Below are 12,933 nucleotides of genomic sequence, written 5' to 3'. Positions count from 1 at the left end.
GGAGGTCTGGAGGACCAAGATACTTACGTCTTTACATGAAATATTGATCGATATCGCTCCTTTCTCTATTCCTTATCCCACGTGCTTGCCATGTTTAGTTTCGCCTTCAAATTGTTCCTTTGTCTTTCCTGCTGTTGAATTTCTCTCTTTAACCAAGTCAAGCTGGCATGAATAACCAGTGTCTTGTACAATACGTTTAAATAGTAAACATGGACTTGGACAACAACCTCACGATACAGAAGTCCAGCGACTACCTTTGAGTACCACCGACGAGTCCGCCGGCTGAAAATTTTAACATTGTTACTGAAACGGGGAAACACTAGTTAAAATCATTTCCCAATAATACGCACAGCGTTTTTTGCAAGCGAACACATGCGGACGAGATCATATTCATGTGATAGAGGACTGACTTCTGTTTATGGAAAGCAGAAGATATCCAGCTAATTTTTGCTATGCTCCTGAATTTTCGATTCTTTAGCTATTAAATTTTCCTGGGCCTGACTGACGATGACTCAGCTCTCTGGCTGATCGATGGCTGTCAGATTTGTGACTAAAAACAAGAACATTCCACTCATATACGTGCATTCGTTCAGAAACGTTTCGTAATGAACGGATGTATTTGGAAATAAGGGAAAGCAGGGGTTAGATACTCATTTAAGTTGAAGAAGTGGCAATAAAAAATCACTGAATGTGTTAAATTAACTGTCTCCTTAGCACGAAGTTATGGATACTAGGGAGAAGAGATAGGATCGCTGGGAAGTTTCTATTTATTGTGTTTTTTCTTCTGTGCTGAACTTTACTGCTTTATTTATCAATCACTTAAATTTGTTTTGGTGCAGCAATCTTTGTGGGAGCAAAGTTTGTGGATAATCCTGGTGTCACTGTTGAGATTAAGAATGAGAAGTGTAGATATCTCACATAGGAGGTAGTTCTTTTTTCACTTCAACAGTAGTAATATTTCCATCCTAGGAATATTACTTCCGCCTACAGCCAGCAAATTCCAGTTTCGAGATATTTGTTGTAAAAGACAAATATCATTACGAAAGGAGTTGAGGTGAATAAACAAAGATTGTAGGAACTTGTCTCCCTCGATTTTGAACATTGTTTGTGTTGTTGTAAAATGTTCATTCTGAACATGAGACCTATTTGCTGTATGTCTTCTAAGACAACATCTGAACTTCTCATCCTTCATCATTTGTTTATGCTGATGATTACAGTCTACGGTCTGTGTAGCTCTTCTACCTTAGAATACAATTAAGAGAGTTTGCAATGTGAACATAATTTGCAACAAAACTTGATTGAGATGAAATTTGAGGAAGATTTTCGGATTTTGTATCTAGCAAGTAGATCATGGTCTTCCTGATTCCTACTGACTCCTGATCGAATATGTGCATCTTTCTAAAAATTGACATCATTGAAGCAATTTAAGGGGAAATAACACGAAAAATGCAAATTTGAAGGCATTGTGGGATTTCGTCATACGGCACATTTCGTATTGTACAGCATTGTAAAAACGACATGAAGCAAGGTGCAGTTGCGTAAGCGACTGCGCTCGCTGCGGCGCAGTAGAGAAAGTGGTTGGAATCGAGCTGGAACCATCGCGAAGTGCAGCTAAGAGTGGTGCTAGCAAAGGTCCTCCATCGATCCTGTCCGCTACCCTCCACCGCATCGCCTTGAGCGCAGCCACTTGTGCAGCAGTACCGTGCCTCATGCCGCTTTGACCTACTATGTGTGCTACGTGAACATATAGATGATGTTGAGGAAATTTAAAGTAGTAAAAACAGAGAAAAACTTGTGAAAGCAATGACATCAAGTGGCTAATTGTTGCGAAAAATCGCACTTTAGCTGCTTGCAACTGCGCACTAATGTGCACTCGATCATCTGCCCTTGGTTAAAAACAGCGCAGCTTCATCTTTGACGCTTTACTTTTTTTGGATTGGACTAAGAAAATCTGTTGTCATTTTCTCGTCAAATGATGTGGTCTAAATCAAACACATACAGAGCCTTATCTTAAGCCTTGATTTTGGAAATTTCGACAGGATTTGATTTAAGCTTGGTGCCCACCATTTCCCCTGTTCCACTCTCAAAAACGTGTGGGGAAAATCCTCGGCAAAGATTGCTAAGTAGTTTCGAAAATTGTGTTGTACTATTTCTCAATTGTCACCAATGTCTGCTATGCGTTCACTTCTCAGTAATTGTCTTTATTTTTACATCTTTTGGCTAATGCATGAGAACCTTGCTTCTTTCTCGCCGGTCGCAGATTTTTCTATATTGTGTTCCTCTCGAGAAATATTTCTACGACTGTTCTTGTTATGAGTCAAATTTTACGGCGACGTTAATAACTCCTTTTCGCACGAATATAAACTGTGGAGATGTACGTAAAAAAAAAGAAGGGACTTGCACATCATTTCATACGATTAAAAAATATCCTTTTCCTGGAAGCAAGTAGTATTTGTATCTTTTATTTTAAATCAGCGGGTTTGCCGCTGAATGAGAAAGGTCGCCTTCTCTTCGCGTGACTCTTGCTGCTTTTGCTTCGGCATTATAGATTAGTAGATCATCAGCTTTAAAACCACAGCAGTCAGAACGTGTGTTGCCAAAGTAAGCTAAATTCATTCGATAGCATATATACCATAATGTATTGCATTGATAACACCTTTGGAATTCGTCATCTCTATCTGCTAGTATCACACTACACTCAGAACACTACGTACCAAATTAGCTCGAAGCTTTGTAAATGACAACTGACGATCAATAGATATGTAAACTGCGAGGATAAAATCGTGAGGAAGAAAGACAGATACGTTGAGTGAAAGTGAGGGCAAAGTTAATCACACTATAAAATGAGGCAAATGGAGAAAACGAAAGGCACGAGATCATTGAAGCGACCACAAATGAGTGAGAATGACGACAATACATATGCTATAACGATTGGTTTAAGTGTACAGAATTTTGTCTTCATTCAAACTACAGTTATAAATGTAATAATTTGCCTCCTTACAGAATTTCACGATTAATATGCTACTATTTTCCTTCAATAACTTTTCATGGATCTCAAAATATCACATCATCAACAGCAGGGATTTCGATGGTGGTATTCATTTAGAATCACTCGGTCTTTTTCCTTCTCTTGATGTCCAGTTTAGTTCGTAGAATGCTAAAATTGTCATAGTGAAGCTATTAAATCACTAGTAAACATCTGTATATGCATGTAGAGAAATACATGGAGTAAATCCTCATATATATGTTGGATATATTTCGTGATATTCTGGTCGTATTCTGGCTGAGAGTGAGTGTACATAGCGCAGCAGTAAATGGTTGCGCTAGGCTCCATTCGCGTTCATAAACCTCTAACGATTTTAAATTGAAGTAGGACTTGTAGGAGCTACCCAAATGGATTAGTCAAAACAAGGCACCCTATCTTCTTACAAAATGCCTACATTTAAGCACTACCGTAAGTAGTACCTTGTTTCAAAATTTGAGATCTACCTGATTATGCGGAGAAGAATTTCATTTTGACCTCAAATCTTACAAAAGTTTCAGCACCTGTGCACAATTTGACATCACTTGGACGTTACCAGTGAGTTTGAAGTTACTGCAAACATACACTTGGACACCTGAAGTTTACAAAAGAACTTTAAATTCTCCTTGAAGTACTTGTGAGGAGCAATGTATATAGCGGAAGAGTTAATTATTTGTCACTTTCTGAAAGACTATTATTTTTTGTTCCGATAGTGTAAACACATTTATCCCACATATTTTACAGGTTTTCAATGTAATTTTCCCCATATGTTTATTTCTTCATGACCTTTCTATCTATGTGCATCAACTAGTGCTGTTCTGTGGGGATAGTTTTATGGATGTAGAATCACTACCGCGGACTGGACAAGGGCAGCAGTTTTTTGGAAACTACATATGGCAGTGACTCATCTAATCTCCATATCATAATTTAATAGAAGATATAGATGACGGAATCACCTAAAGAAATGTTCCACAGCAGAGAGAAAATGATAAAGAAGGCAACTACAGCGTCGCTGTTAATACGAACAGTATTATTTACTTACTTACGACTTACAATCTAAGTAACAGTAACAGTATTATGCCTTCGCTACAAACAAAGAATTCGGAATTTTTACTTGCAGCAGGCATGCTTTATGCTGCAACAAGTAAAATAAACGCTTTATGGTAAATCATTTTTCCCAGAGTTAGCATTCCGAGAATAACACTCACTGATTGATAGACGATCTACTTGGGGCGGTTTCTCTCGTACAAATCCCATCCTTAATCAGCTGTTCACGGATTTCCCCTTGACGGCTCATGCCTAGTCTTGTTCTAAAAAAGGACTGTACTAAATCAACAATCAATGTTAAAATTCGCAGTTTTTGCTCTATGCTGTAGAGTGTATACCTGTAATCCCTTACTGCAGTCACCAAAGGAGACTCAGTTCGGCCTTCCTTCGCATCTTTTGGACGGACTGATCCGGTTTGTCGATATCTTAAAAGTGCACATTATTGGCGAGCCATTGCTAGTCTACTCTTGTGATTAGAGGACTCTCCACTTCACATCGAACCTGTTCAGAATTTTGCTCACACAGCTGTGGGTGACACATAAGCGCTTCGATATATCACAAATTTTCCATCCTGCCTGCAACCAAAAAATTAAGTAACAAGATTTAAAAATCTAAGGATTTGAATTTTAGGCAGCTCGGAATAAAGGATTCTACCCAGGACCAATGACACTACAGCAACATAGTCTTTTCCGATCCCCACAGTTTCTTCAGCTTAGATGGTCACCAGAGGCGTTGTTAAGCGATTTCAGCATGATTGAAAATGAAAAAAAGATCGTCAGCAGTGTATACGTCGATTCGAGTTTGCTTGATAGAAAATTGATGCACAGGAACGGGTTTGATCCGATTTTTTTCACTGTTCTAGCACTAGAGTTCCGAACTTCTTTCAGGTTCAGCTGTATGAAGCTCAGGTGTAGCATTGAATTCTATTTATTTCAGCAGGCATAGTCTGCATTTTAAGATTTTTCCGAGTACAGACTCCACCGTGAATAAATGGCTGGAGATTGTATGAAAGAAGAAAAAAAGAGAAAATTCACCCGCAACTGTCGAATTTAAATCATAGCATTCCAGTTACTAGTGAAATGGACATTAGTTCGGTCGGTTATTGTAAAGTTCGATATAGTTTAGGCCGACTATTATGTGTCAAATAATTCGAGTAATGAAGAAAGCAGTAGCTAAGACACCGCTATGGAAGACTTCAGCAATTTTAGAAGTGCAAAACAGCCGTGAGAAGAACTCATCAGCGAAGCGTTCTTTTCATTTTTGTTTGACTCAAAATTTGCACTCATTTACATACTTCCACTCCTGGAAAACGCTTCCTATTTGCGTGGAAGCAAAAAAGAACAAAAAAGAGGGGGCAAAATGCCCTGTTTGGACCAAAGAAATGTAGGAAGCATTAAATTAAGATTTACTAGCAAAAGTCCTCGAACACACAACACGAATGAAATTCGCTGAAATATTGGAAAACAGGGTTCGTTGCAAACCGTCTACGAAATTATCGCACGTGATGTTTGATGCACTCATTGCATTCTGGATGAGGAATCTATTGCAATCATCGCCATTACCGACAATAATCACTTCCAAGGTTATTTTATCAGAATAAATTTAGTGCATTTGTTTTTCTTCGCATTTTTATGACATAGCGCACTCAATCTACTCAAACTTGTTGTTCTTTTCCATTTTGATCTTGGCAGAGGCAGTGTGTAGATCAGAATGAATCGATTACTAGCTCTCACCGAGCGGTCGCATATACAAAAAATCGATCGCGTTTTTGGAAAGGAAGGACAGAGAATTACACATCCTTTTGAAGGATTAGAATATGCAAGAGCTTATAATAGGGATAAGCTATCCAGAGAATACTAAGCAAACATTCTAGAGCAGAGGATAAGTTTTCAGGGTTTTTCAGAGTCCAGATTTAGAACTATCCCTCCCTTTGTCGTAAACTCCTTTGTTCGACAATCTTAGAATGAGACATGGACGAATAAAAAATAATAAGACGAATAATTTGTAGACTGTGCAGAAACGTTGTGTTGCCCATGTATGTTAATTGCAATGAAGCCCGCATATATTGATATATCGTATCTCAAGAAATTTCCAAGATTTCGTATGCTATTTCTGTGCTCATATTTCTTCCGTCTTCGGCAATAATGTTATAATGATGACGTTATAATGACGGTTGATGTAGCAGCTTTATTCAGCGCAAAAAAGCTGTATAATTAGAGTTCTTCGATTATTTTCCGTTTGCAAAAGCGTGAAGTAGATCGCAAAATTTCAGAGGTGAAGACGGTAGGAGATCACAAAAAAAAAACAATCTGTCGTTTTCCTATGTTGTCTTTAGGAAGGTCATTTCTTGACCGGAAAAAGCGGAAAATGAAATCCTGTGTTTTTAGCAGAAAGAATTTAGTTCCAGGCAGAATGACCGTGGTTTAATGATGACCATTCGTGATTCATCCACCTGCTTAGCATGCTTGGTCATGCTAAGAGGGTGGATGAATCACGAATTGGGAATGATCGACTGCAAGTTATTTCCCATTATAATCACACCAAGAACTGGGTTTCGCTAGTGTCTTATTACAATACAGTTACCAAGCATTGACCAGCTTACACTTTACGGTCTGTAATTTTATTTTGCTTTTTCAGCTTTCAGCAGATAAGAGAAAAAATTGCAAGAGTTGTTGAAATTCCACTTCACCAGTTAGAATTGAAACATTTTGAGAAACCAGCCTGAAATAATTTCACAATCTCCTCTCGTTCGCACATCGACAAAGGCAATCCGGGACTATACGTTCTTCCTAGCTGATTTCTACCTGGAAGTCAAGGCGGATTTTGTAAGGAATATCCCCATTAGTTCGGTAGTCTATTCGTTAAATACAAAGGTATATAGAAAAAGCCTGGGAAGAATGCAAACGTCATCCTTCTCGTTCGAGCTGCTTGACCTGAACTTCGGACTTGGTCTCTTTCCGTATGAGGAGGAGGAGCATCCTCCAGCGATGTTGAAGATAGCGACGATGGGCTATCGCCAAGGGAACTTTCCAGGTAACAAATCTGAAACATTAGGGATTGTTATTAATTTTTGAATATAATTCTTAAGTAGCTTCACTATATGATGAAGTATCACTCGTTAAGAAATCAAGAAAATTGTTTGGACAACGAAAAAAAATTGTAAAATTACGCCAGAAGGCACAAAAAAAAGAATCACAAATGGTCGGCATCAAATGTTATCCTTCCTAATTATTCTATATTTTATTTTTATGTATCTTCTGTCTTATTCTGAAACTTCATCGAAAAAGCTAGAGCTTCAGTAAAATTTACATTTGTGTCATTTGCAGTAGAAGATAAGAATAAAAGGCTATGCTGGTGAATAATTGGATTCATATGAACTTCAAACAATTATTTTCCTGAAACCATGATATCCCCAAACTGTTAAGAATTTAATGAAAGGTCTTTGTTATTTTATTGGTTTTTTCTTGAAAAGTGGTTTGCATTTTCACTGGTACATTGTATAACTGGTAAAGTTGTGTATAAGAGATGGTGAAAATCAGTCATTGTTAAGTAGAAAATTAGAGGGTTGTCGCAAGGAAAAGGGATTTGTGACTCTGGTATTCTGACCAATTCATCTGTATTCCAGAAAGGTTTGTGTCATGTTCTAAATGTTTGCCGCATACATGAGGTGTTTTACTAAGAATCCGTGAACTATAGACTTCAAGTCCCTTTGATGCTTACACAGAACATCAACAAGAACTAGAATAAACGTTGTAATTCTTTCGACAGTTGAACTTGTTGCATCTTTCAGATGATCTCTCAAGAACTGGACGGCAAGAATACTTCTGATAGTCTGGAGTATAAGTGAAAACATTAGAAACTGCTCCTAAACATGTGAGGTCGATGATTTCATCAGCCAGCATTGATAGAATAGTAATCAGTCGTAATGCACCAGTTTCGGAAAGCTTTAAACATTATCGGATGAGACATCAAATCCCTACGGAAAAAAGACAGTAAGCTGTTCAAGATTCTACAGAGGTGTAATGAAAAGAAATTTATGTGGGGTGTGAATATTTGTTTGGAATTCGTTTTGTATCAAAATGTTTCTTGAATCTAGCACTAGTAGGAGGTGTATTAAAAAGTCTTGTCTAGAGATATTTTAGGTACTCGCCGACTATTAATGGAGTATATTGCCGCCTACGATCGGTGCTCTAAACCCGAAATTTTTAAATCCCAGTCATTCCACTTATTCATTCCAAATGGATGGGGTATGATAACTTTAGAGTTCGTAAGGATTTGCTTAGGATCACGTTCAATGTTTATAATTAACTAATTATTTTTCTCATTTAGTGATCACTTGTGTAGTGTCTGTTAAACAAGTACAAAAGGTGGTATTTGAAAAGGGATATCCATGTAAATTCCTCTGAAGAATCACGCTGTTTGAACGCAAGGGAATTATAGTAATATCGCATATTACCTGCTGCTCAGTGCGTGCCATAAACATGCGTTTTATTTATTTTGCTAGGACCACATCCAAAATGTACTGCTACAGATAGGTAATTCCCTCATCTCAATCGCATTATTCACCTGACCGGGTGGTTCTCTCTGTGAAACTATCGTACTACAAACACGGAACAAGTTACTGCCGTATAACATTCAGCACGCCTATGATGGTCAATTCATCTATTACACTAACGTTTTTAAGTAGTTGGAAGTTATTTGGAAGTAAACGTAGAGATGCAGCTTTCCAACAGGTATTCTTCTTCTTATCCTTTCTTTGATTAATTTTAATTGCTGCTAGCTTTCACTAATCGATTTGTTTTAGCACAAACTTCACTGAGAACTTAAGCAGAGGTCTGCTACCATAAGAAAGATCTATTCTATTCAGTTTAGATGAATCACCTAGAGAATATGTGTCCCCAGAACTAATTCTTATTCGATTGCGAGAAACGATGAAGAATTTTCTAGGAAGTATCTAACAACACAGAACTGGATTTTTCTGTGTGCGAGAAAAAAGAAACTTCGTAAAGGCTTCGCTAGTTTTCAGGAATTTGAGAACCTAATTGGTGATCGTGTTCGTTCTGAAAGTGTTGAAAATGATATCTAGAATTGTTTATCAGTATCAGACTGAAATGAAATCACCCTACTGATTCTCCTCTTTGTTTTTACTTTTATTCGGAAGAAATCACCAGGACAACCAAAATTTGCAATGCTTCCCCCTTAATTTCCAGTTGTTATTAAAGCTTGTGGGTTTTTAGTTCTTATTTGTAAGTGTTCGATGACATATTTCAGACACCGAACAAAACCGACAAACACCACTGAATTACCACTTTTTACGAAGCGCAGATATTAACTGCCACGTTATTGTTGAAATTCAATCGCGTCAATTCAAATTCAAAAAAATCACATTATTCTGATAATTCATCGAACACAATTGTAAAATGCACCGATATATGGCTTCTTAACCCTTGACTGTACCAGTGAGGTACTAACCTCATTCTCGGAGCAACGCTTCCGTACAACCTTCATAGCAATTTTTGACCTCATGACCATCATATGGTTGTAATACCTGCCGATCGATAACGAGAAACGATGTGGTTGACCAAGTGTTAACTGTATCACGTTGTGGAACGTCCATAATAGAGTAGAAATTTTGTCAGGATGCGTACATTGTAAGATCTTCTCTTGTTGTACACTTTTATGTTCGCAGTTCAGTTGATCTACTTTGTAATGATTCTCAGGACAGTTTTTCTCAACCTAGCAATTTTCAAAATCTCATAATATCTTATTTAATTTGCCAACAAAACAAACTTTGTTGTTTTTTTTTGCATTTCTCGCCTGATTACCTTATTGTTTGTTTTCATTTACATTTTTTTCACTTACATTTACATCACAGATATGAACTTATTTTCACTCAATTAGGAAATTAAACTGACCTCCTTATTTTCCGTATAACATCGGGATCCTATTGATGATTCGATTGGCGGTAAAGAAATGCATATTCGGGATGGTTGTGGGTCGAGATATTGTGATCCTTCCATCTGCGGAAATTTTTAAAATTTTTTAATATTCTTGAGGAAATGGTTAAAAATATCTTCTTTTGCAAGTTGAAATGTTGCCACAAATAGTGCACAATTGTTGTGGCTAAAGCGAGTTTTTGCTCAAACTTCCTCTCAATAGTTAGATTCGCAAAATCTCACTCCTCTTCAAAATCAACACGCAGTTTCAATTACCGCTGACCATTTCCGCTAGTGACAAGAGAGCTGGGCAAAACACGAATTGGCGGTGCCGGCTGTCCGTACCCACAAAACCAGTTTCGTTCTATGTGTTTTTCCTTACAGCAAACCACATACATTTAACCACGCGTAGAAGTCTCGCTCCAGACTCTCCGGCGTTGACGTGTCGATGACGAACGGAGAAGCGAACTCCATCCTGCAAAAAGAAACAATGAGGGAACTGTTGAAGATTTATGGATTCGAAATCAACGATGAATAGTGTCGCCTTGTTTATTTGAAATTTGAATGAAGGAAAATCCAAAGCGTAGGATTAGCATTGCGAAATTACACCTTACGAAAAGAACGGAACACTTCATAGTTAAGAGCAGTGAACATTGAAGAATAATCAGCTCAGTTAAAATAACAATTTCAACACAGATCCGAAGATTCAAAAGGAACTCTTTGATGCTCAATTTTTTCATAAAGGGTGATTTTTGGAAGAAAGAATCATGTTTCTGATTTTGTTTCAGCTTACGGGTAGCTTGTTCTTTCCTCTTTAATTTTGATATCTGGTTTCCACTATTTCACAAAAATTACAAGATTAGTGTTCTATAAATCCACTTCGTAACGTGCACTTGTTTTTGTAAACAGTCTATCACGCTTGCCAATCCACATAATCACCGCTGATCAAGGGGTAATATGGAGCTTAGGAAGGAAAAAGCTCGAATTGTAGGAAGAAAGCGGCGAAACGTTTTAATTAGCCATAATTGGCTGACTTCGAAAGAAACACTGGGAATCTTTCACGACCTTCAACAAGCGTAACACTTTCTTTGGTAGTATATTTGAAAGAAAAAAGCTCAAAAAGTGAGGATATGTGGAAACGTTTCGACACATAAATGAGGTGAGAATATAAGAAATGGGAGTGATTCGATTGAATTAACAGTGGAATCCTCGGGAACATTTGTGCCTTTAAACGCTGTATGAACTGATATAATTATTATTGAACCGTTTATTTAGCTATTAAAGCTAATAAAGTTTTAGCTATTAAAATAAGTAGATACAATAGCACGTTAACAGCTAACAAATGACAATCAAGCGACAATAGCGGTAAGTACAAATAGTTACGAGAACCGTTTTTTCATGAAATTGATGCGGAGTTAAAATTAGCGCCCTGGGAATGCTTAACTCACTTATGGGAAAGTTCCAGAAAAAAAAGGAATGTCAAAAAAACACTTCCAAAATTGCAGCGCATCTCTCTCACCTACATGACTGAATAATGCGTTCTAGATCATGCACCATAATCTGGATTTGGATTCTTCTATCAATGAGTTATGAGAATAATGCGTTTTTGCTTCTCATGTGTTTTCCTCCTGCACGTGTTTAGAAATTTAGAGGAAACATCAGAGTTTTTCGGTATAGTTGATGAAATGTGGCATGGGATAGGTTTGTAGATGAAAGCAGGCGAGTAGGAACAGGAGAAGAGCATTCGAGGAATACCTCTGATCAGCATATGGTATGGGCTGTGCGGTGAATGAAACCAAAAAGCCAAAGAAGTGGGCGCGAAACTCGACGAAACCGTTGATTATTGCTGAATAAGGACGTTTCTCGGCGATGATGAGAAAAACCATGACTGATATCCTGCTTCAAAACGAGAATGATTGCCATGTATTATCAGTCCAAACCTTTTATTCACTTCTTCACCTGAAGCGTAAGAAATACAATTGCTGGACAAATGGTGTGAAAAGCACGGAAGCTTGAAAGGCGATTTGTGACCCTTTATTTCCGTACATTTGAATTGCTCAATATGTGGATAAAAAAGAACGTATTTATATGAGGATTTCGGCGACACATTTTTAAAAAAAGATTTATCTAAGCGGGATTAGCAGAGAATCAAGCAAAACGACGAAGGCTCGTCTACCATGCTAGTGCTTGGGTGGGCTAGGAGAAAAATGAACTGGTTTTATTAGAAGGACATGTCCGAACAAATTGAGGAATATTTCGGGAATAATTGTGCACAAAATAGTTGGACGAAATCTTTTGTTGCTCGAGTCGATTTTGCAGTCAGAAAAAGACTTCGATGATCCTTTTCAAGGATCAGGCCTTACGAGAAAGTCTTTAGTAGTTGAAATGCAAGCATATTGACACGTGGAGGTGAAGGGAACTAGGGAAATTGCGTTAGTACAGGTAAGAACGCAATTAGCAGACCAGATTAGCACGGTTTACATCCAGACTAGAAATGTGCCTATAGTTAGCTGGCAAACATTTAGCCTCATAGAATGGGCTGCTTTTAGATGCAAATGAGTAGTGAGGGATTATTCCTTCACGCGAGAAAACTGTAGTCACGCATAAGATAGTTGAGGACATCTGAGGAGAACGGAGTGAAAGAGTCACACTACCGTCTGACCGTTACGAGTCAACCAGGAATGATGATGGTTGATGATAGTCAGAGTTGATTAAGCATGCCCCTAAAAACTGCAAGCATCGCATAGTACAACTAGAACGAGTTATTTACTGATCAAAACACAACAACAAACGTGAACCGCGGTTGATACGATGACATATTACTATCAAAACAAGGAGATGTTTGAATACGACATGAGGTTTACAACAGTAGAGCGAGCATTTTGTGCGTTTGTGTGTGTGTGTCTTTGCTAACGATGTACTCTTTAT

The 12,933-nt window shown here is 37.8% G+C and overlaps 1 protein-coding gene across 1 annotated transcript; it reads right to left on the bottom strand.

Annotated features, from left to right (window-relative positions):
• Nucleotides 1-3,108: 3,108 nt before the first annotated feature.
• Nucleotides 3,109-11,891, bottom strand: RB195_021575 (uncharacterized protein; the record flags this gene model as incomplete). Its single annotated transcript, XM_064208389.1, has 9 exons — nucleotides 3,109-3,157; nucleotides 4,231-4,332; nucleotides 4,408-4,494; nucleotides 4,571-4,640; nucleotides 6,787-6,873; nucleotides 7,003-7,111; nucleotides 9,985-10,089; nucleotides 10,402-10,480; nucleotides 11,761-11,891. 9 exons carry the CDS (start codon nucleotides 11,889-11,891, stop codon nucleotides 3,109-3,111), a joined length of 819 nt encoding a protein of 272 aa, XP_064064270.1.
• Between the last annotated feature and the right edge of the window lie 1,042 nt (nucleotides 11,892-12,933).

The sequence above is a fragment of the Necator americanus genome, chromosome X (assembly GCF_031761385.1).
Source record: "Necator americanus strain Aroian chromosome X, whole genome shotgun sequence".
In the NCBI taxonomy this organism is placed as follows: domain Eukaryota; kingdom Metazoa; phylum Nematoda; class Chromadorea; order Rhabditida; family Ancylostomatidae; genus Necator; species Necator americanus.
This window is presented reverse-complemented; position numbering and strand designations above follow the sequence as displayed.